The 25,644-nt window shown below is 40.8% G+C and overlaps 1 protein-coding gene across 1 annotated transcript in view; it reads right to left on the minus strand.

Annotated features, from left to right (window-relative positions):
• Window positions 1–2,072: 2,072 nt before the first annotated feature.
• The window catches only part of LOC118368908 (phospholipid phosphatase 4-like), a 106,789-nt gene continuing 83,217 nt past the window's right edge, over window positions 2,073–25,644 (minus strand). The window contains exons 4-7 of the mRNA XM_035753388.2: window positions 13,638–13,701; window positions 12,349–12,473; window positions 6,643–6,813; window positions 2,073–3,000 (exon numbers count right to left, since the gene is read on the minus strand). Of these exons, the coding sequence (XP_035609281.1) occupies window positions 2,789–3,000; window positions 6,643–6,813; window positions 12,349–12,473; window positions 13,638–13,701 (572 nt within the window). The 3' untranslated portion in view covers window positions 2,073–2,788. The remainder of the gene's footprint in view (window positions 3,001–6,642; window positions 6,814–12,348; window positions 12,474–13,637; window positions 13,702–25,644) is intronic.

A 25,644-nucleotide genomic window follows, 5' to 3' on the forward strand; every position in this document is an offset into this window, starting at 1 on the left:
AGGTGCTTCTCGCCATGAATGTAAAGCTCGTTATCAATAAACATCACAATAAGGTGTTGAGTGTTCGATTTGCCTGCTGGGGAGCAAGGAGACCCACAGCTCCACTAAAACCATTGACAACTGCATGTTGTTTTCAAGGGATTGTTAAATAAATGTTAACTATTTGATTGTAATATCATCACCTCCTGAAAAGCAAATATCAAATCACTCCATTCAGAACAATTGTGCACATTTAGTTTATCATTAGCTATAAACCTACAGCAAGTACCTGCATGCTTTTCATGATCATTAAACATAAATTGATCATGTAATTTTAAATACACTACATGACCAAAAGTACTTGGACAGCTGCTCGTCGAACATCTCATTCCAAAATCCTGGCCATTAAGTTGGGCTAGTCCCCCTTTTGCTGCTTTTACAGCCTTCACTCTTCTGGAAAAGCTTTCTACTTGATGTTGGAACATTGCTGTGGGAACTTGCTTCCATATTCAGCCACAAGAGTATTAGACGATTATTCCTCATCCACCAAACTTTACAGTTGAAACTATGCATTCGGGCAGGTGTCGTCCTCCTGGCTTCTGCCGAACCCATATTCGACTGTTAAACTTCAGTTTGGAACTCAGTAGCGAGTGTTGCGACAGAGAACAGATGATTTTTACTCGCTTCAGCAATTGGTGGTCCCATTCTGTGAGCTTGTGTGGCCTACCACTTCGTGGCTGAGCCATTGTAGCTCCTAGACGTTTCCACTTCACAAATTGAAAACCCTAGTCATTGGCGATTCCATTACCTGCAGTATTAGACTTAAAACGAATCAGTTGATCGGAGCAGCTCCAGCAGGGCAGAAATTTGACGAACTGACTTTTTGGAAAGGTGGCATCCTATGACGGTACCACATTGGCCAATATTTGTCTACAGAGATTGTATGGCTGTGTGCTCAGTTTTATACACCTGTCAGCCACTTGTGTCCACATTCTTTTGTATATATAGTGTATGTAGACTCACTATCTCTCAATATTGGTCACTATTAGTTGGATGTTTGAGTGATATAAATTAAAAGTTAATTATACCTGACGAGTAATGAGGTTAGTTTCCCATGGTTTGTGGCGTCTGCCTGTCAAGCAGCATATGCCGATGTAATGTTACTGTTAGCTGATAATGTTTATTTTGTAAGCTACAGATTTTTTTGTACATTTGGCTAAACATAGCGGTAAGTAGACCTAATGTACTTTTTCACCAACTAACGTAGGCCTACTTTGCAAAATAGCTAACATTATCCCTTTTAAATAATGTTTAATCACGTTTGCTTCTGACAGACATGATAGGCTATATTGATTGATGGGACCACATTAAATTGGCTAGCTAACTAATAACAAATCACGTCAATATGGCTAGTTAACAAAATAACTTTCAGGGGATAAATTAGGTGGCTATTTCCAAATATTGTTTGATTTTGCTTTCCTTCTATAGTGGTGATGACAGTAGTCTGACTGACAACTTTACCAGCGTGGTGTCAAGCTCTTTCCAAAAGCCTAATCTCCGATGAAGAAAGCTAAATGACACGTTGTTTGCTTTAGCTATTTAGCTAAATGCCAAATGGATCTGGCTACCCTCACGTGTCTGAAAATACATACATTTTATTTTATTTAACTTAAATAAAGGTTAACTAGGCAATTCAGTTAAGAACAAATTCTTATTTACAATGACAACCTACCCCGGCTAAACCCTAACCCGGACGACTCTGGGCCAATTGTGCGCAGTCCTATGGGACTCCCAATCACGGCCAGTTGTGATACAGCCTGGAATCAAACAGTGCCTTAGACCGCTGTGCCACTTGGGAGCCCTTGATGTTGTTGAAATGATGTTTACCGATTGCTGTAAAACTCTGATGATAGAGCTGAGTGTGATATAAAAAAAAAATAGCAATAACATTTATTTAACAATTCTTTGAAAACGGTACATAGTTGTCAATGGTTTTAGCAGAACTGGGAGTCCCCCCCACCAGCAGCCAAATCGATCGGTATTGTGACGTTTTATTGATAATGACCTATTGGTGTTATATTTATCATTATGTTTCCATGGAAAACCAGCAGTAGGAGAGATGTGAACAATGCAAAAAAAACGTCCGTGGGTGTAAGACCAAGGCTAATTGAATAATAATAGAATACAGTTTGGACAACATTAGTGACCATACATCTGGCCATTATAGTTGATGTGTTCTCTCAACATTAGAAATGTTTGAGCTATCAGATTTTGTAGTGTGAATTCCATCACTGACAAAGCGATTAGATATCTAATAAATCAAATTGGGGAGCTGTGACATTTAATGGGATTTTACCACCAGGCGCTCTGCTTTCCATCCAACTCTACATCAAATTGATACCAACCGCTATACCAGCTAACTCCATTCTACTAAAGTGAGCAGTAAATAAAATGTTGAGCAACAACTTGTAATGAACATCCTAGCAGTTTAATGTTGGGTTAGGGCTTTGCCTTTTTGCTCCAGCAGTGTTGTCCTATATTCCCAGATGCCATACATACACAGCCTCTCTAAATAAAGACCACTGAAAGGGTGCTGATTCCGGCAGGCAAAACAAACAAAGGGTGAGGATGTAGGGAGGTGAGAGACAGGGAGAAAGACTGAGAGGGGGAGGGAGGGGTACAGCACTGTCCACTGGTATATGTATGTGCAAGCTAGTCATCTACAGTTAGTGAGAGGGGGAGCGGGTTGGGTGGTCCTGGGGTGAGGGTGGGGTTAGAGACTGTGTCTGGAGGTAGGGGTGGGCAAGAGTCATACAGGCCCCTCCGTCATTCCCTTCAGAGGCAGGCTGGTGGCGTTCTCAGTGGGCAGGACCCGAGGATCGCCCTGGGCAGAATCGAGGTGGGGGGCTTTGTCCAGACTGGCATAAGGCAGGTGGCAGTGCATGTGCAGGAACGGAGGGTAGTGCTGTCGGTAGCAGATGTAGGCAAAAATCAGGCCGATCACCCCTCCAACAAAGGCATCTAGGGAATAATAGTAATAATATATTAATACTGTACATATAATATAGGCCACTTGGCAGACATTGGTATTATTAGTTCGACACTCTTACCTTGGGTCTAACTTACCTACAGTATATCTCAGAAATCTACAATAGGAAATTAACTTGAGTACTTAGTTATTTATACAGTGCATTAATTATTGATATGTTACTTCATTATTGGTGATATTGGAAATGTCAGCTAATTTAGATTATAAATAGCTAAGAAAAATGGTGGGACACTCATGTTGAATTAGTTACAGCCCAACAACAGACTTCAGAGAGGTATTGCAGGTAGACAGATATGAAAACAAGAGGAAAGGTCAGCCTTTGAGTTTGGTCTAGATAGGTGCTGGGAGCAGTTTGTTTCAAGGTCCAATGCAGCCGTTTCTTTCTCAATATTAAATCATTTCTCAGTAAGTACCTTACGTTGATTGTTTTTTAAATAAAATGGTCAAATATAAACAAAAACAGCTTCTTAGCAAAGGGAATTTTTCTCAAGCAGGAAAATCAAAACTCCATCCCACCAAAACAGGCAGTCTTTTCAAACAGCTCTTACACTAAAAAGGCATTATCATAATTTTCACAATTTCACAGTATAATTCCAACCTCAAAGTATGGAAATATATATAAAACACAGGAAAATCATGTTTTTGACTGCACTAGGCCGTACAGCTTTCGTGAATGTTGGGCTGACGTCACTGCTGAGGCTGGCTATATTAGAAATGTCAGATAATTTAGTTTATCAGTAGCTAGGGAAAACGGTGGTGGCATGGTCATGGAGGTGAAACACGTGAGGCATTTGCAAATGCTCAAAAACAGACTTCAGGGATGTATTCCTAGAGTCTTGCTGGTAGACAATAGGAAAAACAAGTGGAAGGGTTTGAGTTTTCTCTGTGAGAATAGCATGTTGGTTTGGTGCAGGGTAACAATTTGTTTCAGGTCTTGTGAACGTTGGGCTAATATTGGGCTGATGTTGGTCTGACATTGTGTTGACTTCATTACTGGTGCTGGCTGAGTCTCAACATGTCCCTGGTTTGGACAAACCATCTCTGTCACTTTGTCACCATAGCTGAGAACATGTCACCTCACAGTGACCACAACCCTATAACATGCAAAATCATTGCCTTCTCATGATGAATGATATGGAAAAAAAAGCCAAAAGTGTTGTAGAGAGAATGACTAGCTTGTGCAGTAGTTGGACCGGCTGAACTAGACTCAAAGATTTTGGAAACATTTATCTGTCCGGCTGGAGAAAATGAATTAGCTTACCACCCCAATAGGTCCACAGACTACGCAATCACACTGCCCTAACCCATCTGGACAAGAGGAATACCTATGTAAGAACGCTGGTCATCGACCACAGCTCAGCATTTAACACCATAGAACCCTCCAAACTCGTCATTAAGCTCGAGACCCTGGATCTCAACCCCGCCCTGTGCAACTGGGTCCTGGACTTTCTGACGGAATGCCCCCGGTGGTGAGGGTAGGAAACAACATCTCCACCCCACTGATCCTCAACACTGGGGCCCCACTAGGGTGTGTTCTCAGCCCTTTCCTGTACTCCCTGTTCACCCATGACTGCGTGGCCATGCACGCCTCCAACTCAATCATCAAGTTTGCAGATGACACTACAGTGGTAGGCTTGATTACAAACAACGACGGGACGACCTACAGGGAGGAGGTGAGGGCCCTCGGAGTGTGGTGTCAGGAAAATAACCTCACACTCAACATCAACAAAACAAATGAGATGATCGTGGACTTCAGGAAACGGGACAGTAGTTGAGAAGGTGGAAAGTTTAAGTTCCTAGGCGTACACATCACAGACAAACTGAAATGGTCCACCCACACAGACAGCATGGTGAAGAAGGCACAACAATAAACACTCACAAACTTTTACAGGTGCACAATCGAGAGCATCCTGTTGGGCTGTATTACCACCTGGTACGGCAACTGCTCCGGCCCACAACCTTAAGGATCTCCAGAGGGTAGTGAGGTCTGCACAACGCATCACAGGGCACAAACTACCTGCCCACCTTCACCACCCAATGTCACAGGAAGGCCAAAAATATCATCAAGGGCAAAACCACCCGAGCCACTGCTTGTTCAACCCGCTATCATCCAGAATGCGAGGTCAGTACAGGTGCATCAAAGCTGGGACAGAGAGACTGAAAAACAGCCATCAGACTGTTTAAACAACCATCACTAACATTGAGTGGCTGCTGCCAACATACTGATTCAAATCTGTAGCCACTTTAATAATTAAAAATTGGATGTAATAAATGTATCACTAGTCACTTTAAACAATGCCACTTTATATAATGTTTACACACCCTACATTACTCATATCATATGTATATACTGTACTGTATATGCTGTTCGTGTCACGCCTTGGTCTTAGTATTTTGTGTTTTCTTTATTTATTTGGTCAGGCCAGGGTGTGACATGGGTTATTGTGGTGTGTTTTTGTCTTAGGGGTTTTGTGGGGTGTCTACGTAGTCTATGGCTGCCTGAGGCGGTTCTCAATCAGAGTCAGGTGATTATCGTTGTCTCTGATTGGGAACCATATTTAGGCAGCCATATTCTGTGAGTGTTTCGTGGGTGATTGTTCCTGTCTTTGTGTTTGCACCAGATAGGGCTGTTTTGGTTTTTGTTATTTAATTTAGTTAATTTTGTAGTTTCTGTATGTTTAGTTTTTCCTTCACTAAAATATCATGAATCACCATCACGCTGCATTTTGGTCCGATCCTTGTTCTACCTCTTCATCAGAGGAGGAGATAGAAGAGAGCCGTTACAATAAGGTCCGGGATACCTGTAGTCTCTGGGATGCAGAGAGTGGAATGGCGATTTTCCATGACACGATTTTCCATGCCACAGAATGTTAAGACTACATACGGGTTAAACATTTCAAAAGAAGTCTGAACTCCATCATAAAGACCATAAACCTTTCCAATCGCAGCTGCTGTTATCCCATATAAGGGTTGAAGTAGCATGTTGTCATTGAATAGGTGCCAAAATTGAAATGCAGTGGCTGGACAGTAACATGCTATACATGACATCAGAGATCTGGTTCTCCACTTCATAGAAGTGACTGACTGACAGACATTTTAAACTTGAGCAGGGCTACAAGAAGTTGCCCCCATCCCTTCCGCTAATTGCCTACTTTTGCACATTTATTGTTGTCTGAGTGAGGAAAATCCCTAAAGTCGATGTGTTCTGAAAAGATGAAACATTGAGGATTATAATAAATACCACTTTGATGTCACACAATACACATTTTATATAGGCCTACATTCATGGGGATTGTTTTTTTAATGTCTTCTATGTACATCGTGATGATAGGTTTGCAATTCCCCGGTTTTCCAGAAATCCTAGTTCAAAGATTCCTATAATTAACAAAGAATATGCAGGAGGTCCACGGATCCTCCAACCAGGATTTCTGGAAAACCAGGGAATTTGGGGAAAATTACCAGAATGTTGCAACCCTGGTGAAGACCAAATTAATTTCTGCATGTATGATAATAAAGGTAGCTGAATTGAACAGCCATTAAGTCATGTGATCAGAAAAAACTCCTACACCTAAATGGCATATCTGCTGATTTATTTGGATGTGGCCATAACCGACCTTGCCAGTGGTGTTTGTAGTCGCAGGTGCGGGACAGGGCGATCATCAAAGCGCTGTAGAGAGGCAGCAACATGGCACACAGACGCCAGCTGCACCCGCGGCCCCCGTCTGTGAAGCACTGCAGCTTCCCAGCCAGATAGAAGGAGGTGAAGCCCAAGCCAGAGAACGCAACTGAGGGATGGGGGAAAGAGGGAGAGACAAAAACGTATTCCACTTTTAATTATATCATAACATTGGAGGCCCCGCTTTATATGATGTGCAATGTATAAGTGCTCCATAAAACCTTCATAAACACTACATAAATATGTTACAAATGGGGCTTCTGCGGTGACCATATTACCGCAATCATTAGTCATGACCCACGTGATCGTTGAGTCACAGTCATCTCCTTTTATGCACTCTGGACATGCTTTGGTAGTACACAACTTGCTAACTACCATCAGGTCCTAACCACTCTGACAACAATGCAAATGCAATCAAAAATCACAAACACTGATAGAGGAATTCTAAATTCCTTTAATGTTTTAATTGCCAAAACCAATTAGCACTCATTTCTAATTCATTTAATGAGTTGTAAGTTCATTAATTATGCATGAAGTAGATCGAGACCAGTCTTAAAAGCCAGGTTAAAGAGCGTTTAATTCCAGAGAGTACTAACTACATACACAGATTTCCACAGGTTATAAACTCAAAATGACATCATCAGTTTCCCACGATAGCCCCGTTGTTTTTTGTTTAGGTCCGGAGATGCTTTCTACTCCCTCATAAACCAGACATTACAACCTGTCTAAAAGATATACTTTTCTCTCACCAATGGAACAAAACCCAAACATTCTTATCTTGTCTGAAAAGCTTTTTCTCCCCCTTGACCTTCCCAAGAGGCACAGACAATCAAATTAGTTCTGCTTACATTTTCAGTAACAGCTTAACCAATAACTTTTACTTTTCATATCATAACATAATAGTATTAGAATATCAATGGTTCTAATCAATAATGTGTACATAATGAATCATCTTAACTACGATTTCCTCTAACAAACACTTATCATCACCACAGTGGGCCTATTGTACTTTTGAAACTCACCTCACTGTGATGATCAATTTGAAGAAAGATGTAAAACACCAGGTTGAAACATTGTAAAAGGCAGATGCTACTCTTCCAGCGGTCCAGCAAAATTGAGACAGTAAAACTACCGGTCAAAAGATTTAGATCACCTACTCATTTAAGGATATTTCTATATTCTTACTGTTTTCTACATTGTATAATAAAAGTGAAGGCATCAAAAGGCATGAAATAACACATATAGAAGCATGTAGCAATGAAAAAAGTGTTTTTATATTTGATATTCTTCAAATTGCCACCCTTTGCCTTGATGACAACTTTGCACACTCTTGGCATTCTCTCAAATAGCTTCATGAGGTAGTCACCTGGAATGAATTTCAATTAACAGGTGTGCTTTCTTAAGTTCAATTGTGGAATTTCTTCCCTTCTTCATGCCTTTGAGCCAATCAGTTGTGTTGTGATAAGGTAGGGGAAGTGTACAGAAGATAGCCCTAATTTGGTGAAAGATCAAGTCCATATTATGGCAAGAACAGCTCAAATAAACAAAGAGAAATGACAGTCCATCATTTAAATGAATTTGTATAATAATAAATTAAAAATTGTAAAACAAATACAATTGAACAAAAAGATCTAGAAGAAGGCTAAAACTAGTCTTAGGAGAAGGCTAGAGTGAGGGAAGGAGAGACCCCACTGACAGTTGTCTGTAGGCATTTATATGAGACGTGTCTACGTGGTCTGGTAATAGCATGAGGTGCTATTTTTGACATTTATTTAGAAGAAGCAGCATGTATGGAGACCATAGCATTTATAACTATATAAACTATTATACTATGGATTCAGAGGGATGGTAGATGCTGAGGGACTATAGATGCTATAACTATAGGGACTAGGGATGCTATTGGGACTTGATGCTCAGTGGAGACTATGGTGACTATGGAGACTATAGAGTTACCACAGAAGACACATATGTATGCATAGGAGGTAACAACAATCAAGGCACTGTCCTGGATCAGGAAAAGTCCAAGGAGAGTGGCCGTCCCCGCCTGTGGGTGTGCAGGCGAACAACACATTTGGACGAGGATGTGGACGAGTGTGCTACCAACCATAGAATGAGGCAGAAACAGAACAAGAAACTAATGAAGAAAACAATGAAGAACAGAAGGAACCTGTAATATGCTAAAATTGACCACCTTTGTCTACCCAAAACCCCCTTATTGATATTTTAGTAAATAAACATACAATTCAATTTTTGCTGGACACTGGGGCCACGGTCTCAGTGTTGAAAATGTCCGCCCTGTCTGTCTCAACTTCAAAGAAGTTGGATATAAAGTTTGGAACGTAGGATAAGGTAACCAATCCATCCAATACTCATGATAATTGCAGTCCACACTCAAAAGTGATTACTAGAATGTGTTTAATTTTGGAGTATAGAATAGACCAATTATGTACCAAAGACATCTTAAATCCTTTTATTTTTATTTTTATTCTGCCATGGGTAATAAAGCGGGAAGCTATGTATTGTATAACGGCACAATCCTTTTAATTAAGTTTTAATCTCCATTATGTGTATGGGTGTTTTGAATCAATCATCACCTTAGAAAGTGCTATCAATTTCGTTGTATTAGGCTTATCCATATGCATCCACAATGACCATGGCATCCACTCAGTTTCAACCTGTTGTCTTTCTTCAAATTGATCAATCACAGTGACGTAAATTTTAAAAGCAAGATACTGTTTTGATGATGTCTTTGATGTGATTTTCGATTGAATTTGTATTGATGTCAGAGTGGTTAGATGAACAATAGAGCCCTGAGGAGCAGGCCATTGGGAACTTGATGGTCATTAGCGAGTTGGGTATGTCCAGTTGGGTATGTCTAATGAAAGCCTAATGAAATGGAAGGTTTTTTTCCTCTCCAATTATCTAATAATCCTGTGAATGCTTCTAGTCAGGATCAATGCCAACTATGGAACCCTATTTCCTCTAGTGCACTTCTTTTGACCAGAGCCCATAGGGGCCCAGCTAGCAAAGTGGACTCGGCCCATTCGCGGCCCTATTCCGGTTTGCCGGACCTGATTTAAATCAGCCAGAGACCGGTTGCCGGGCTCAGCTCAATATATTTAATGACTGCCCAGATTTTTACAAAATAATTATGTAACTAGGCTAATCAGTTAAGAACAAATGATTATTTACAATGCCAGCCTACCAGGGAACAGTGGGTTAAACTGCCTTATTCAGGGACAGAACATAATTTTACCTTGTCAGCTCGGGATTCAATCCAGCAACCTTTTGGTTACTGGCCAAACACTCTAACCACTAGGTTACCTGTCACCCCAGAACAATCAGTACACTGCCGGTGTCGTGTAAGAATCCTACGAGAAGTGGCCTGATGCAAATTCGTATTAATATTACCCAGCCACAGCCCTGATAGTGTTCAATTCAGTTGCATTATACTATATCAAAATACAAACAATGAACAAGTAGACATTTACTCAAAGCTTAGAATTGTATGTTATTATTTTTTAACAGGAAATGTATTATATATATTTTTTTAAATCACTTAGGGAAGAGTCCACATAAACAACATCAACTACAGTCTCCTGCTGCAGCATGGCCTGTGACTAAAACTGGCTTGTCACTAAAATAGCCTTTTACTACAACCAATACCATTTTGGCCAGTTTTATGGTAAAGAGATGAAGTGTATAATGTGCATGGCCTTTAAGTGATGACTGAATACTATCTCAGGGATTCCTTTTGAAAACTTCTTAGATACATGTTTTGTTGTTATAATACTGATAATACTGATGTCAGAGTTTGAACATGCAACCTCTGATGGTTGTAGTGAAGTATCATGTGAAAAAATATCACAGTGATTGTCTTATCCACAACATGGCCAGACAGTGAATATAAGGAAATATATCCAGCAAAATTCTGCATCGTTTTTCAGTGGTGAGAATTCATCAAAAGCAAAGACAGCATAGTCTTATAGTGACCAAATGAAGTTGCAGCTGTGTAAAAACATCATACCTCAAAAATGGAGATAGTACCGTGTAAATGGGGCGGCAGAGTAGCCTAGTGGTTAGAGCGTTGGACTAGTAACCGAAAGGTTGCAAGTTTGAATCCCCGAGCTGACAAGGTAAAAATCTGTCGTTCTGACCCTGAACAGGCAGTTAACCCACTGTTCCTAGGCCATCATTGAAAATAAGAATTTGTTCTTAACTGACTTGCCTAGTAAAATAAAGTTAAAATAAAAATAAATAAATAAATAAGAATTGGTTCTTAATTGATTTGCCTAGTTAAATAGAAGGTTACATTTTTTAAAATAAAGAATAAATAAAAAATAGCCATATCTAAATGAACAAGCCTACAGCCTATGGCATGGCACATAGCCAGAAAACAGAATGTAGGCCACCTCATATTCTGTTCTTTTAAAATACATTTCTTCATATTGTGTTTCTTTAGACCTGCCTAAAATACATAGCGGATTTATTGTGATGGTGTATTAAATTGATCCATTTAGACTTTTTTAAATGTATACGTTGCAAAGACCTGTATCAGCGGTATGTATATGCGTTGACAACTGGAGAAGATAAACGTGTATTAAATTACCGCGAGACCCTTAGTATTTTGCATGACAATAATCGTCTTACAAAATTAAATGACCACCACAGCCCTAATCAAGATTAGTGATTATGTGCCTCGACTGGCTCAATCGGATCCCTAAAACATACTGATTAACTTAAATGTAATGTAAAAATGTTGATTTCCAGCTAAAAAGAAATACCTAAAAGTAATTGCTATTCATGTGTAGTTACATGAATCTGACATTCCGAATTGTGGTATATTTGGAAAGAAGACATCTGGGAAATTAGGACGAAATTATCAGAAGATAGGAGGTACATAGTTCAGAACACACAAGTAATCTTTCAATTGACAAGCTGTAAGTGAATTATTGTGAATTATTGATGCCTAGAGCTGGAAACACATCAGATGGCTTCCACAACATGTGAACAATATCAGAAAAAATGGTATTGATAGACCTAACAACTAGAAATTGGCAGATGTTTTAGTAAGTGCTGTCAGGTGTGAACACGGGACGCTTTCATCAAGTTATACATAATCAGATAACATTGCAATAGGAACATTGCAATTTTTTCCTACCAAGCTAAGGATTAATTATCTACCCCCATGTAGCTATAGCTCAAACATAGACTAAATCTAAGCTTACCTTGTAAGATGTTTGGTGAAAACGTGTAAAATAAACATTTGAAATTTTGGGGCTGGTGATCAATAATGGTAGGTTACAGGCAGGAAAATAAGACATCCTCATGATCTGTGGAGTCCCGGCTTTTGGTGTGAAATCAACCTATTCTGGGTTTATTTAATTTATGCTGTGCAATGCTAATCGGAATCTAGTTATACATTTTTATGCCCCATATATGCTCATAAGTCACACCAAAGAATTTAAGGTACAGATCAATAACCAAGATACTCAGCTTTCGGCAGACATTCTGATTTTGCAGGATGGGGCTACTGTTCTCATACCAGATTGAATTGAGTTTAAAAATCTAATAGGGTCCCCAAATATGGGGACCTTAATTTTAGAGGTTTCAGTGTTGTGGCTGGTGACTGACTGGTACTCACAGGAGGAGTGGCTGCTGGGGAAACTCTTGCGTCCCTCTGACACTAGGTCTGGTTCTCCGGTGCACAGCATCTTAATATTCACCTGTCCATCTGGGAAACAGCGCTGATAGTAGTCTGGCCTGGGCCTGTAGAGAATGGAAAAAATACACTTAAATCAATCGCTCTCTTAATTAACCTCTTCGGGATCGGTGCCCCCACCCCAACCACCCCACTCCACGGGACGGTTGCGCTAATGTAGGCTAATGTGATTAACATGACGTTGTAAATAACAAGAATTTCCCAGGACATAGACATACAGTATCTGATATGGGAAGAAAGCTTAAATTCTTGTTAATCTAACTGCATTGTCCAATTTACAGTAGCTTTTACTGTGAAAGAATATTAATAAACCAATTAGGCACATTTTGGCAGTATTGATACAACATTTTGAACAGAATTGCAATGGTTCATTGAATCAGTCTAAAACGTTGCACATACACTGCACCTAACCTTGATTAGTACATTGTGACTTTCCCTTGCATCTCAAAGATAAAAAATATGCATCTTTATCTTTTACCCAGATTTAATGTGTGATATTCTCCTACATTAATTTCACATTTCCACAAACTTCAAAGTGTTTCCTTTCAAATTGTATCAAGAATATGCATATCCTTGCTTCAGGTCCTGAGCTTTAGGCAATTAGATTCGGTTTTGTAATTTTAGGCATAAATTGAAAATAAGGGTCAGATCCTGAAGAGAAAGAGGTTTGTTATTGCTTATGCCACCTGAAGTAAACTTTCAATACTGTAAGGGGTGCGTAAACTGGTGGCAGGGAAGTCAAACGCAGAGCAGAACTTGGTGAGTAGCCGGAGCCGTTTAGCATACAAAACAACAAACACATGGGTACAAAACACGTAGCGCACCAGTAACACATAGCACGAGTACTTACAAATAAACAATTCCAGACAAGGAGGGGGGAAACAGAGGGAAAATATACAACATGTAATTAGTTAATTGAAACCAGGTGTGTCCGAAAACAAGACAAAACAAATGGAACATGAAAAATGGATCGGCGATGGCTAGAAGACCGGTGACACCGCCATGAACAAGGAGAGGAACCGACCTCCTCAGAAGTCGTGACAAATACACGAAAAAGGCATTTAGTTACATTTTGAAAATGACACCCAGCATAACTGAATGTTATGCAATCAATCAAGATAAGGTACAGTACTCTGCTTGACATATAATCAAACCTTTTCCCAACATGTATAGTGTTTGAGTCTAGTTAGTGTATTGCATTATTTATTTACCTGCCAACTATCAACTTGATAGTGTTTGTGAAGACTCCATTCAAAGCCAGAGCAAGTGAGACAGCTGTAGGACAGAGAAAAACAATTTATTTATTAATGATTCATGCCCACTGACTCTTAAAAGTTTTTTTCTTAATATTATTTAAGTGAAATATGTCTGAAGCCAAAAAAGACAGGAAATTCAAAAGCTAATTTGACTTATGCACTAATAAGGCTTTTGATGGAGAAGTAGGTTTACCCCATTACTGTCCTTAGACATTATGTAGATGTTTTCATGTACAAAGATCTCCAGCCACAGCCACCAGGAAAATCTCCAGCCACATTCCGTGAAACCACTCCTTAACCTTACATTTGATCTAGCCTAATACATAAACCTACTCAGATGGGACATGTAGTTGACAGTTTTTGAACATATTTTGAAGCTATACATGTTTTATGTTCTTGTTATAAACAATGGCGTAATGCACCCTTATATTTTGGGTTATGATAGGGTTTGGGTTCAAATAAGAATTTGTTCTTAACTGACTTTTCTAATTAAACAAAGTTTCAAATAAAAAACACAGTTGCTCTTGAGGCATTTCTGGTTAGCTATTTGTGTCTTATTTCACTGTAGAGCTCCCAGCCCTGTCCAACATGCCTTTTGTCCCACCCCCCACCAATGCGGTGACCTCACCTGGTTTAACTGGTGCCTCTAGAGACAAAACCTCTCTCATCGTCACTCAATGCCTAGGTTTACCTCCACTGTACTCACATCCCACCATACCCTTGTCTGTACATTATGCCTTGAATCTATTCTTCCACGCCCAGAAATCTGCTCCTTTTACTCTCTATCCAGAACGCACTAGAAGACCAGTTCTTATAGCCTTTAACTATACCCTTATCCTAGACCTAGTCTGTTCCTCTGGTGATGTAGACCTTAACCCAGGCCCTGCAGCCCCCAGCACCACTCCTATTCCCCAGGAGCTCTCATTTGTTGACTTCTGTAACTGTAAAAGCCTTGGCTTCATGCATGTTAACATCAGAAGCCTCCTTCCTGAGTTTGTTTTATTCACTGCTTTAGTACACTCCGCCAATCTGGATGTCCAAGCCGTATCTGAATCCTGGCTTAGGAAGTCCACCAAAAATGTGAAAATTTCCATCCCCATCTACAACATTTTCAGACAAGATAGTCCTACCAAAGGTGGCAGAGTTCTGTCATACTATCCAAGTCTGTGCCCAAACAATTTGAGCTTCTACTTTGAATAATCCACCTGTACAGAAAAAAAGTCTCTCACCGTTGCCGCTTGATATAGACCCCCTTCAGCCCCCAGCTGTGCCCTGGACATCATATATGTGAATTGATCGCCCCCCATCTAGCTTCAGAGTTCGTACTGTTAGGTGACCTAAACTGGGATATGCTTAACACCCCACCCCGGCAGACCTACAATCTAAGCTAGGTGCCCTCAATCTCACACAAATTAAGGAACCTACCAGGTACAACCCTAAATCCGTAACCATGGGCACCCTCTTAGATATTATCCTAACCAACTTGCCCTCTAAATACACCACTGCTGTCTTCAACCAGGATCTCAGCGATCACTGCCTCATTGTCTGCGTCCGTAATGGGTCACGGTCAAACGACAGTTCTGACTTATATGTGGACAACTACAAATATCTAGGATATGTGAATAGAATATGTGGACAACTACAAATACCTGGTGTCTGTAAACACGTATTCCAGATGCACACATTAAGCATCTCCAATCCAAAATTAAATCTATAATCGGCTGCCTATTTCGCAACAAGGCCTCCTTCACTCATGCTGCTGAACATACCTTCATAAAACTGACTGTCCTACTAATCCTTGACTTTGGCGATGTCATTTACAAAATAGCCTCCAACACTCTACTCAGCAAACTGGATTTAGTCTATCACAGTGCCATCCGTTTTGTCACCAATATACTACCTACCACTGCGACCTGTACGCTCTCGTTGGCTGGCCCTCACTACATTTTCATTGCCAAACCCACTGGCTCAAGGTCATCTAATAAGTCTTTGCTAGGTAAACCCCCACCATATCTCAGCTCACTGGTCACCATAGCAACACCCGCTCCAAGCAGGTACATTTCACTGGTCATCCCCAAAGCCAACACTTCCTTTGGCCGCGTTTCATTCCAATTCTCTGCTGCCAATGACTGGAACAAATTGCAAAAATCATTGAAAAAAAAAAAACCTCTCTAACTTCAAGCATCAGCTGTCAGAGCAGCTTACCCATCACTGTACCTGTACACAGCAAATCTGTAAATAGCGCACCAAACTCGCTCATCCACATATTGTTATTTATCTTTTAGCTCTTTTGCACCCCAGTATCTCTACTTGCACATCATCATCTGCACATCTATCACTCCAGTGTTATGCTAAATGTCACGACTTCTGCCGAAGTCGTTGCCTCTCCTTGTTCGGGCGGTGCTCGGCGTTCAACGTCACCGGTCTTCTAGCCATCATTGATCCATTTTTCATTTTCCATTGGTTTTGTCTTATCTTCCCACACACCTGTTTTCAATCCCATTCATTACCTGTTGTGTATTTAACACTCTGTTTCCTCTCATGTCTTTGTCAGAGATTGTTTAACCTGCTGATCCTACCCTCTACTTTTTCGAACATTCTGTTCGCATTTTTTAAAATGCGCAACATTTCAGCGCCCTGCTACTCATGCCAGGAATATAGTATATGCATATGATTAGTATGTGTGGATAGAAAACACTCAGACGTTTCTAAAACTGGTTAAATCACGGCTGTGACTACACAGTCTTCATAGATCGATATCTAGGCTATATCTGGACCGATTTAATCGAAAAAAATACCAAATAGTGATGTTTATGGGACATCTAGGAGTGCCAACAAAGAAGATCGTCAAAGGTAATGAATGTTTTATATTTTATTTCTGCATTTAGCGCCGACTATGCTAATTATTTTGTTTGCGTCCCCTGCGGGTCTTTAGGGGTGTTGCATGCTGTCAGATAATAGCTTCTCATGCTTTCGCCGAAAAGCATTTTAAAAATCTGACTTGTTGGCTGGATTCACAACGAGTGTAGCTTTAATTTAGTACCCTGCATGTGTATTTTAATGAACGTTTGAGTTTTAACGAGTGCTATTAGCATTCAGCGTAGCGCATTTGCATTTCCAGATGTGTAGTTGGGACGCCTGCGTGTCGGGTGGAGGTAAGAGGTTAATTGTCAGTGTTGTCATTTTGTTGTGTTGGTGCAAGACGGGTCCTTGTACCCATGTTTTTTCATGTCTGTACGTTTTAGTGTCATGGAGCATGTTCTGTTGACATTTATTAAAAGACTCCATTTACACTTCATTTGGACTCTCCTGCGCCTGACTTCCCTGCCACCTATACACACGACGCTGACACTAAATTGTAATTATTTCGCCTCTAATGAGTATTTATTGCCTTACCTACCTAAATCTTCTACATTTTGCACACACTGTACATAGATTGTGATATTGTGCTATTGACTGTACGTTTGTTTATGTGTAACTCTGTGTTGTTGTTTTTTCGCACTGCTTTACTTTATCTTGTCCAGCTCACAGTTGTAAATGAGAACTTGTTCTCAACTGGCCTAACTGGTGAAATAAATTAAAAATAAATGTATAAGTTATAGTTCTTTTAAAGTGTCAATATTTCTTTACTTTTACATTATTTACACACACCCATTGATTCTTGAGACATATTTCTGATATAAGACATGCCTCTTGAGCTTAGTCAATTGTCAAACCCAATCAGAACCCCAAATAGATGTTTGTTCTATGCTATTTTAATCACTGTTAAGACTTATGGTGGAAATTGTCAGTGTTGTATCCACAGCTATCGATTAATTAGAGAGTGGTTACAGTTCTCCACACCCCCCATTCTTCAGATTTTTACCAAAATAGTGGCGAAGTACTGGCTTAGTTGTTGTTTGAACTGCAGAATGCCCCTCTAAGAACCAATGGGTGCATTCGGAAAGTATTCAGACCCCTTGACTTTTTCCACATTTTGTTACGTTACAGTCTTATTTTTAAAATGATTAAATTATTTTTTCTCTCAATCTACACACAATACCCCATAATGCAGAGCAAAAACAGGTTACTAGACATTTTTGCTAATTTATATATTTTTTAAAACTGATCACATTTACATAAGTATTCAAACCCTTTACTCAGACTTTGTTGTAGCACCTCTGGCAGCAATTACAGCCTCGAGTCTTGTTGGGAATGACGTTACAAGCTTGGCACATCTGTATTTGGGGAGTTTCTCCCATTATTCTCTGCAGATCCTCGCAATATCTGTCAGGTTGGATGAGAAGCATCGATGAACAGCTATTTCCAGGTCTCTACATAGATGTTCAAGTCCAGAATCTGGCTGGGCCACTCAAGGACATTCAGAAACTTGTCCTGAAGCCACTCCTGCGCTGTCTTCAAATCAAATGTTATTTGTCGCCGAATACATCAGCTGTAGACCTCATCATGAAATGCTTACTTACAAGCCCTTAACCAACAATGCAGTTTAAAAAAAACAAGTGTTTCGTAAAAATATCAAATAAAAGTAACAAATAATTAAAGAGCAGCGGTAAAATAACAGTAGCGAGGGGATACAGGGGATACCGGAACAGAATCAATGTACAGAGGCACCGTTTGGTGGAGGTAATATTTACATGTAGATATAGTTAAAGTGACTATACATAGATAATAAAGTGATAGTAGCAGCAGCATAAAAGAGGGGGTCACTGCAAATAGTAATTTGATTAGCTGTTCAGGAGTCGTATGGCTTGGAGAAACTTCCTCCATTTGGGAATGATGGAGGCCACTGTGTTCTTGGTACCCTTCCCCAGATCTGTGCCTTGACAGATCTGGGGACAGTTCCTTCGACCTCATTGCTTGGTTTTTGCTCTGACATGTACTGTCAAACTGTGGGGCCTCATATAGACAGGTGTGTGCCTTTTCAAATAATATCGAATCAATAGAATTTACAAAAGGGGGACTCCAATCAAGTTGTAAAAAGATCTCATGGATGATCTCATGGATGATCAATGAAAAGAGTCATATAGCAAAGGGTCTGAATAATTAGGTAAATAGGGTATCTGTTTTCATTTTATATCAATGTGCAAAAATGTCAAATCTGTTTTTGCTTCGTCATGGGGTTTTGTGTGTAGATTGATGAGGATTTATTTGTATTTAATCCATTTAAGAATAAGGTTGTAATGTAACAAAATGTGGAAAAAGGAAGTGGTCTAAATACTTTCTGAATGCACTGTATATCATTCAGGGCTCATTTGTAAAATAGACCTTAGTCTCAGTATGACTTCCTGGTAAAATAAAGGTAAAGTAAATTAAAATATTACATTCATGGGCAAACAGAGAGTAGCCCTACTAAAGCAAATGACCATTCCCCGAGAGCTTGCAGCAGAAGAACTTGCATTACGTGTTGATACAATGTTGAAATCAGTTTTAGATTGAAATGGAATAATCAGTCTTCTGGACTGAAAGCACATCTGTGTTGTGCTATATAGCCATCAAAACAAGAAAGTTCCACATATTTTTGGCAAAAAGTCTCAGTCATCAGAGGTTTGATTATTCAGTGGCGGAATGAGAGCTCCAAAGTCAATCCAGTTGAATGCGTCATGTTGCAAAACTGAATAATCTTTCCTAAAATCCAAGAGATGGATTGAAGGTCCAGACTTTCTGCTGAGGGTGGAGTCTCAGTAGAGACTAGAGCTGCCAGAGGACCTGAGCCCCAATTCCTTCTGATGACCCTGAGGTAAAGAAACTTAGACCAATTTGTAATTATATAGTCCTTTATGACCATATGTACCTCTGTGATTAATTATTATTGACTATGTGCAATAATAATTGCGAGCACTCTGTTTCGGATCGAAATGTCAATGAAGCGGTGAATTGGGAGCATAAACAGTGTGAGGGCCTTCCTGTTGCAGTCAAACACCGTAGTCTGTCTTTTTTTGGCGGTTTTTGAGCAGTGGCTTCTTTCTTGCTGAGCGGCATTTCAGGTTATGTTGATATAGGACTCATTTTATTGTGAATATAGATACGTTTGTACCTGTTTCATCCAGCATCTTCACAAGGTCCATTGCTGTTGTTCTGGGATTGATTTTCACTTTTCGCACCAAAGTACGTTTCTCTCTAGGATACAGAATGTGTCTCCTTCCTGAGTGTGACTGCTGCGTGGTCCCATGGTGTTGAGACTTGCGTACTATTGTTTGTACAGATGAACTTGGTACATTCAGGCATTTGGAAATTGCTCCCAAGGATGAACCAGACTTGTGGATGTCTACAAACGTTTTTTTCAGAGGGCTTTTCTGATTGCTTTAGATTTTCCCATTATGTCAAGCAAAGAGGTGTTGAGTTTAAAGGTAGGCCTTGAAATACATCCACAGGTACACCTCCAATTTTGGCAAATTATGTCAATTAGCCTATCAGAAGCTTCTAAAGCCATGACATCATTTTCTGGAATATTCCAAGCTATTTAAAGGCACAGTCAACAGTGTATGTAAGCTTCTCACCCACTGGAATTGTGATAGTGACATAATCTGTCTGTAAACAATTGTTGGAAAAATTACTTGTGTCGTGAACAAAGTAGATGTCCTAACCGACTTGCCAAAACCGTACTTTGTTAACAAGAAACTTGTGGAGTGGTTGAAAAACAGGTTTTAATGACTCCAACCTAAGTGTCTGTAAACCTCTGTCTTCAACTGTACTTACAGTCACTGTGGGGACGACTTCATTGATGAAGCCAGTGACTGATGTGGGGTACTCCTCAATGCCATCGGAAGAATCCCGGGACATATTCCAGTCTGTGCTAGCAATAAAGTCCTGTAGCTTAGCATCTGCTTCAACTGACCATTTTTTTTGATCGAGTCACTTCTATTAAGTTTGTAAATGTAGGTGTATCAGAAAACAAAACTGTAAAATTACGAATCAGACCGACCAACTTGTGTCGCCTATCAGCAGTTAGATGAGTGAGAAGGTTGTCCAAAACATCCAGTGTCTTTGAATTTTTCAATCTACACTGCAGTACTCAATCGTCAGGACCAGGGACATCCTCCTGACCATGCCCGGACCGAAACATGACAAAAAGACCCCAGCGATGTAACAGTAACGGCCAAAACAACAGGTTTTTCAGACTCCCACTCTTCGGCCACAGAGGAACATGTGTAATAGGGTTTTAGCAGATTTGCATGCACATATGATGCGCTTCCCTCCGTTCCGGAGTGGCAACTAAATAGTTTTGCTCAGTGCACTGGCACACAACTGTAAATGGACCTTTAAACTTGCCTTGAAAAGGACAACCAACAATTGACAGCAGAGCAAGAACCTGGTCACCTGGAATAAAGTGACAAGGCTCATCACGCCGATCAAATATTACTTTTATTCCCCCTGTGAAGATAATAGCTTCTCTTTAGCCATCTCACCAGCAGTGTACAGGCATCGTCAGAAATGTTAGAGCAACACTCATAAGATAACAGGGATTGAGGTGGCTCGGGAGACTTCCGGTCATCCTGGAGCACCGCATGTCCGAACACAAGGTAATTTGGACTGAAACCTGTGCTCTCTTTTGAAACCTCCCTGGCAACTAGCAGTAACCAAAGCAACCCCTCCTCCCAATCCTTATCCATCTCCATACAATAAGCACTCAATAAAGATTTAAGAGTTGAAGGAAACATTCCAGCGCTGCTTGACTCTGCACGTTATAGGCGCTAGCCAAATTGTGGTTAATATGGAGCTGTTGGAGAACCTAACCAAACAGATTAGAGGGGAAATTAGTACATTGGTCACTTTGAATAACCTTGGGGATTCCAAACAGCGAGATAAACAGAGTTCAAAGCTTTTAACACAGACTTAGTCATAATAGACCGGAGAGGATAAGCAGCAGGAAACCTGGTGGTCTGCCTTCACAGTGAACAGGTAACTACTACCATTCTTATAGCGAGGCAGAGGGCCAACACAGTCGATAATCCCATACTCAAAATGTTGGCTGACTACCGGAATAGGAAACAGTGGTACCGGCGTAATAGCTTGATTAGGTTTACCCATTAATTGACAGGTGTAACAGGTTTTGATGAAAGCAGAAACATCTCTCTTTAACCTAGGCCAAAAGAAATGTCTCAGTATGTGATTGTAAGTTTTCCTCATGCACAGATGTCCAGCAACATCGTCATGGGAAGTGTTCAGCACCAACTCACAAAGGTTAACTGGTACAAAAACCTGACTTAATAGCCTCCCCGACAAAACTACTACTATGAGACACCCACTTTCTCATCAGGACATCAACCTGGAGAAAATAGCCATGGATGACATCTCCCAACTGTTCCACAGGCACAATTTTGTCAAGCAACTCTTCTAATGTGGGGTCAGTCCGTTGCTCCTTGATTAGATCAGAGCGGGACACAGATAACGGGATAACAGGGAAAGTAGTGGCAGATTTCTTTGTAACATCATCATTAGCCGGCGCAGTGACCAGGTTATCACGGATCATGGAACGAATCACCAAGCATGCAGGGAACACCTCTGAGAAACTCTCCGCGCTCTCATCGGGAATCCCTACAAATGACAGCTTTACAGGAAACCACTAGAGATTGAGACATTACAGGCCATACACGCTCACCAGCCAAGTTATTCCCAAGGATAATGTTGATACCCTCGATAGGCAATGGAGGACCCATCCCTACGACAACCTCGCTTTTCACCGGTTCAGAATCCAACATCAGTTTATGCAATGGAACTGACAGTGTTCAAACCAATTACCTGTGTACCTCAGGATCTTCACTGGCACTGGGTTGTTTCTTCCTAACAGAGAAACAACAGCCACCACTCATTCTGATAACGGGGCTCTGCAAAGCCACTTTTCAAAACATACTCATCCGCCAAGACCGCAGCTTCAGAGACAGTCTCACTTTCGTTTGTACGTGGCTATATGATCAGGGATTGCATCCTTAAATTGCTCTAGCACAATCAGATCACAGAGCCCCTGGAAAGTCATAACCGCAGAGGTGGAACACCAGCGATTAAACTGTGAAGATAACTCTCATGCAAAGTCAACAATGAGTCTGTTTATCAGCCTTTTTTAAAGTTCTAAATCGTTGGGGGTCAGTTATCGTCCGGTATGTGGATGATTGGGGCTTTATTCAGGAATGCTTCTTGGGCTACTTTGTGTCAAGTGGGCGAGATGCACAGTCTCTGTTTAACTTCATGGACAAACTTGTTCAAACCTACGATGGCGCAAACCTACGATTTCATTTGTGAAATGTATCTGCTATTTGTATTTCAATCAATCAATCAAATGTCTTTATATAGCCCTTTTTACATTAGCCGATGTCACAAAGTGCTATTGTTAAGGGAATTTGTATCTATAATGACTAATTATGTATACATTTGAATCAGGATGTACTAGAATACGATTATCTTACTGTATATGTACTAATCAGAATACTACTATGTTACTGTATATGTATGCATTTTCTTTCTTGATCCCAGTACTGAATATAATGTGTGTGAATGTGGTCAAGAGTTAGAACAATGACTGTCTGTTCCTTGGTACAAATGAATCAGACTGGCTAAAATGCTCATCTACACAAGAAAACCTTGACTCGTAAATTATATTAAATTGGTAGGGAGACGGATGTGGGAAGGCTTGATATACAGCCTTTGTACTGGAACGGAGATGGCACGGGTTGGTGCTGGAACTAATGACGTCATTTTCAGTTTATAACCTGTGGTAACCTGTATCGTGTTCAGTACTCTCGTGAAGAAAGGCTGCAATTTGACTTTAGACCGGGCTCTGTCTATGTCTATAAAATAAGGGTCATACAAATTCTTATGAATTGACAGAGTGTTTAATTTTAATTGGGAATTAAAACAGAGGAATTAAATTCCTTCAATAGCTATACAGAAACCCAGCCTAAAACCCCAGAGAGCTAGAAATGCAAATGCTGTAGCACGGTGGCTAGGAAAAACTCCCTAGAAAGGCAGGAACCTTGGGAGAAACCTAGAGGGGAACCAGGCTCTGAAGGGTGGCCAGTCCTCTTCTGGCTGTGCCAGGTTGAGATTATAACAGTACATAGCCAAACGTTCATAGATGACCGGCAGGGTCAATTAATAGTAATGACAAAGGTTGTATAGGTCAGTACCTCAGGACTAAATGTCAGTTGGCTTTTCATAGCCGAGCATTGAGAGATAGAGACAGCAGGTGCGGTAGAGAGAGTCGAAAACAGCAGGTCCGGGACAAGGTAGCACGTCTGGTGAACAGGTCAGGGTTCCATAGCTGCAGGCAGAACAGTTGAAACTGTAGCAGCACCACAACCAGGTAGTCCTGAGGCATGGTTCCAGGGCTCAGGTCCTCCGGGAGGGGAGGGAAAGGGAGAGAATTAGAGGGAGCATACTTAAATTCACACAGGACACCGGATAAGACAGGAGAAATACTCCAGACATAACAGACTGACCCTAGCCCCCGACACAAACTATTGCAGAATAAATACTGGAGGCTGAGACAGGAGGGGTCGGGAGACACTGTGGCCTCATCCGACAATAACCCTGGACAGGGCAAAGCAGGCAGGATATAACCCCACCCACTTTGTCAAAGCACAGCCCCCACACCACTAGAGGGATATCTTCAAACCACCAATGTACTACACTGAGACATGGTTGAGTATAGCCCACGAAAATCTCCCCCACGGCACACACCCGTGGGGGGCGCCAAACCCGGACAGGAAGATCACGTCAGTGACTCAACCCACTCAAGTGACGCACCCTCCTCGGGACGAGATGGAAGAGCACAAATAAGCCAGTGACTCAGCCCCCGTAATAGGGTTAGAGGCAGAGAATCCCGGTTGAGAGAGGGGAGCTGGCCAGGCAGAGACAGCAAGGGCGGTTCGTTGGTCCAGTGCCTTTCTGTTCAGCTTCACACCCCTGGGCCAGACTACACACAATCATAGGACCTCCTGAAGAGATGAGTCTTCAATAAATACTTAAAGGTTGAGACCGAGTCTGCGTCTCATGTGGATAAGCAGACCATTCCATAAACATGTTGCTCTATAGGAGACAGCCCTGCCTCCAGCTGTTTGCTCAGAAATTCTAGGGACAATACGGAGGCCTGCATCTTGTTACCGTAGCGTACTATATAGGTATGCAGGACCAAATCAGAGATAGGTAGAAGCAAGCCCATGTAAGGCTTTGTAGGTTAGCAGTAAAACCTTGAAATCAGCCCTAGCCTTTACAAGACGCCAGTGTAGAGAGGCTAGCACTGGAGAAATATGAATAAATGTTTGGCTTTCAGTCAAGATTCTAGCAGCCGTGTTTAGCACTAACTGAAGTTTATTTAGACTTTATCTGGGTAGCCGGAAAGTAGAGCATTGCAGTAGTAGTAGTAGTAGTGGTCATCTAGAAGTGACAAAAGCATGGATTAACTTTTCTGGACAGAAGGTTTCATATTTTTGCAATGTTACGAAGATGTACACAAGCTGTCCTTGAAATAGAGAGTAATACCGAGGACATTCACATTTTTATTTGAGACGACTGTACAACCATCAAGATTAATTGTCAGATCCAACAAAAGATCTCTTTGTTTCTTGTGACCTAAGAACTAGCATCTATGTTTTTTTGGATTTTAAAAGTAAAACATTTGCCGCCATCCACTGCCTTATGTCTGAAACTCAGGCTTCCAGGGAGGGCAATTTTCGGGCTTCACCATGTTTCATCTAAAAAGTACAGCTGTCTGTCATCCACACAGCAGTGAAAGTCAACATTGTGTTTCCAATTGATATCACCAAGAGGTAAAATATATAGTGAATACAATAGTGGTCCTAAAACTGAACATAGAGGAACACCGAAACACACATAGAGGAACACACTTACATTTGAGGACAAACCATCAACAGAGACAAACTGACAGTCTTTCCGACAGATAAGATCTAAATCAGGCTAGAACCTGTCCGTGTAGACCAATTCAGGTTTCCAATCTCTCCAAAAGAAT

This window comes from Oncorhynchus keta, chromosome 3, assembly GCF_023373465.1.
Source record: "Oncorhynchus keta strain PuntledgeMale-10-30-2019 chromosome 3, Oket_V2, whole genome shotgun sequence".
Classification (NCBI taxonomy): Eukaryota; Metazoa; Chordata; class Actinopteri; order Salmoniformes; family Salmonidae; genus Oncorhynchus; species Oncorhynchus keta.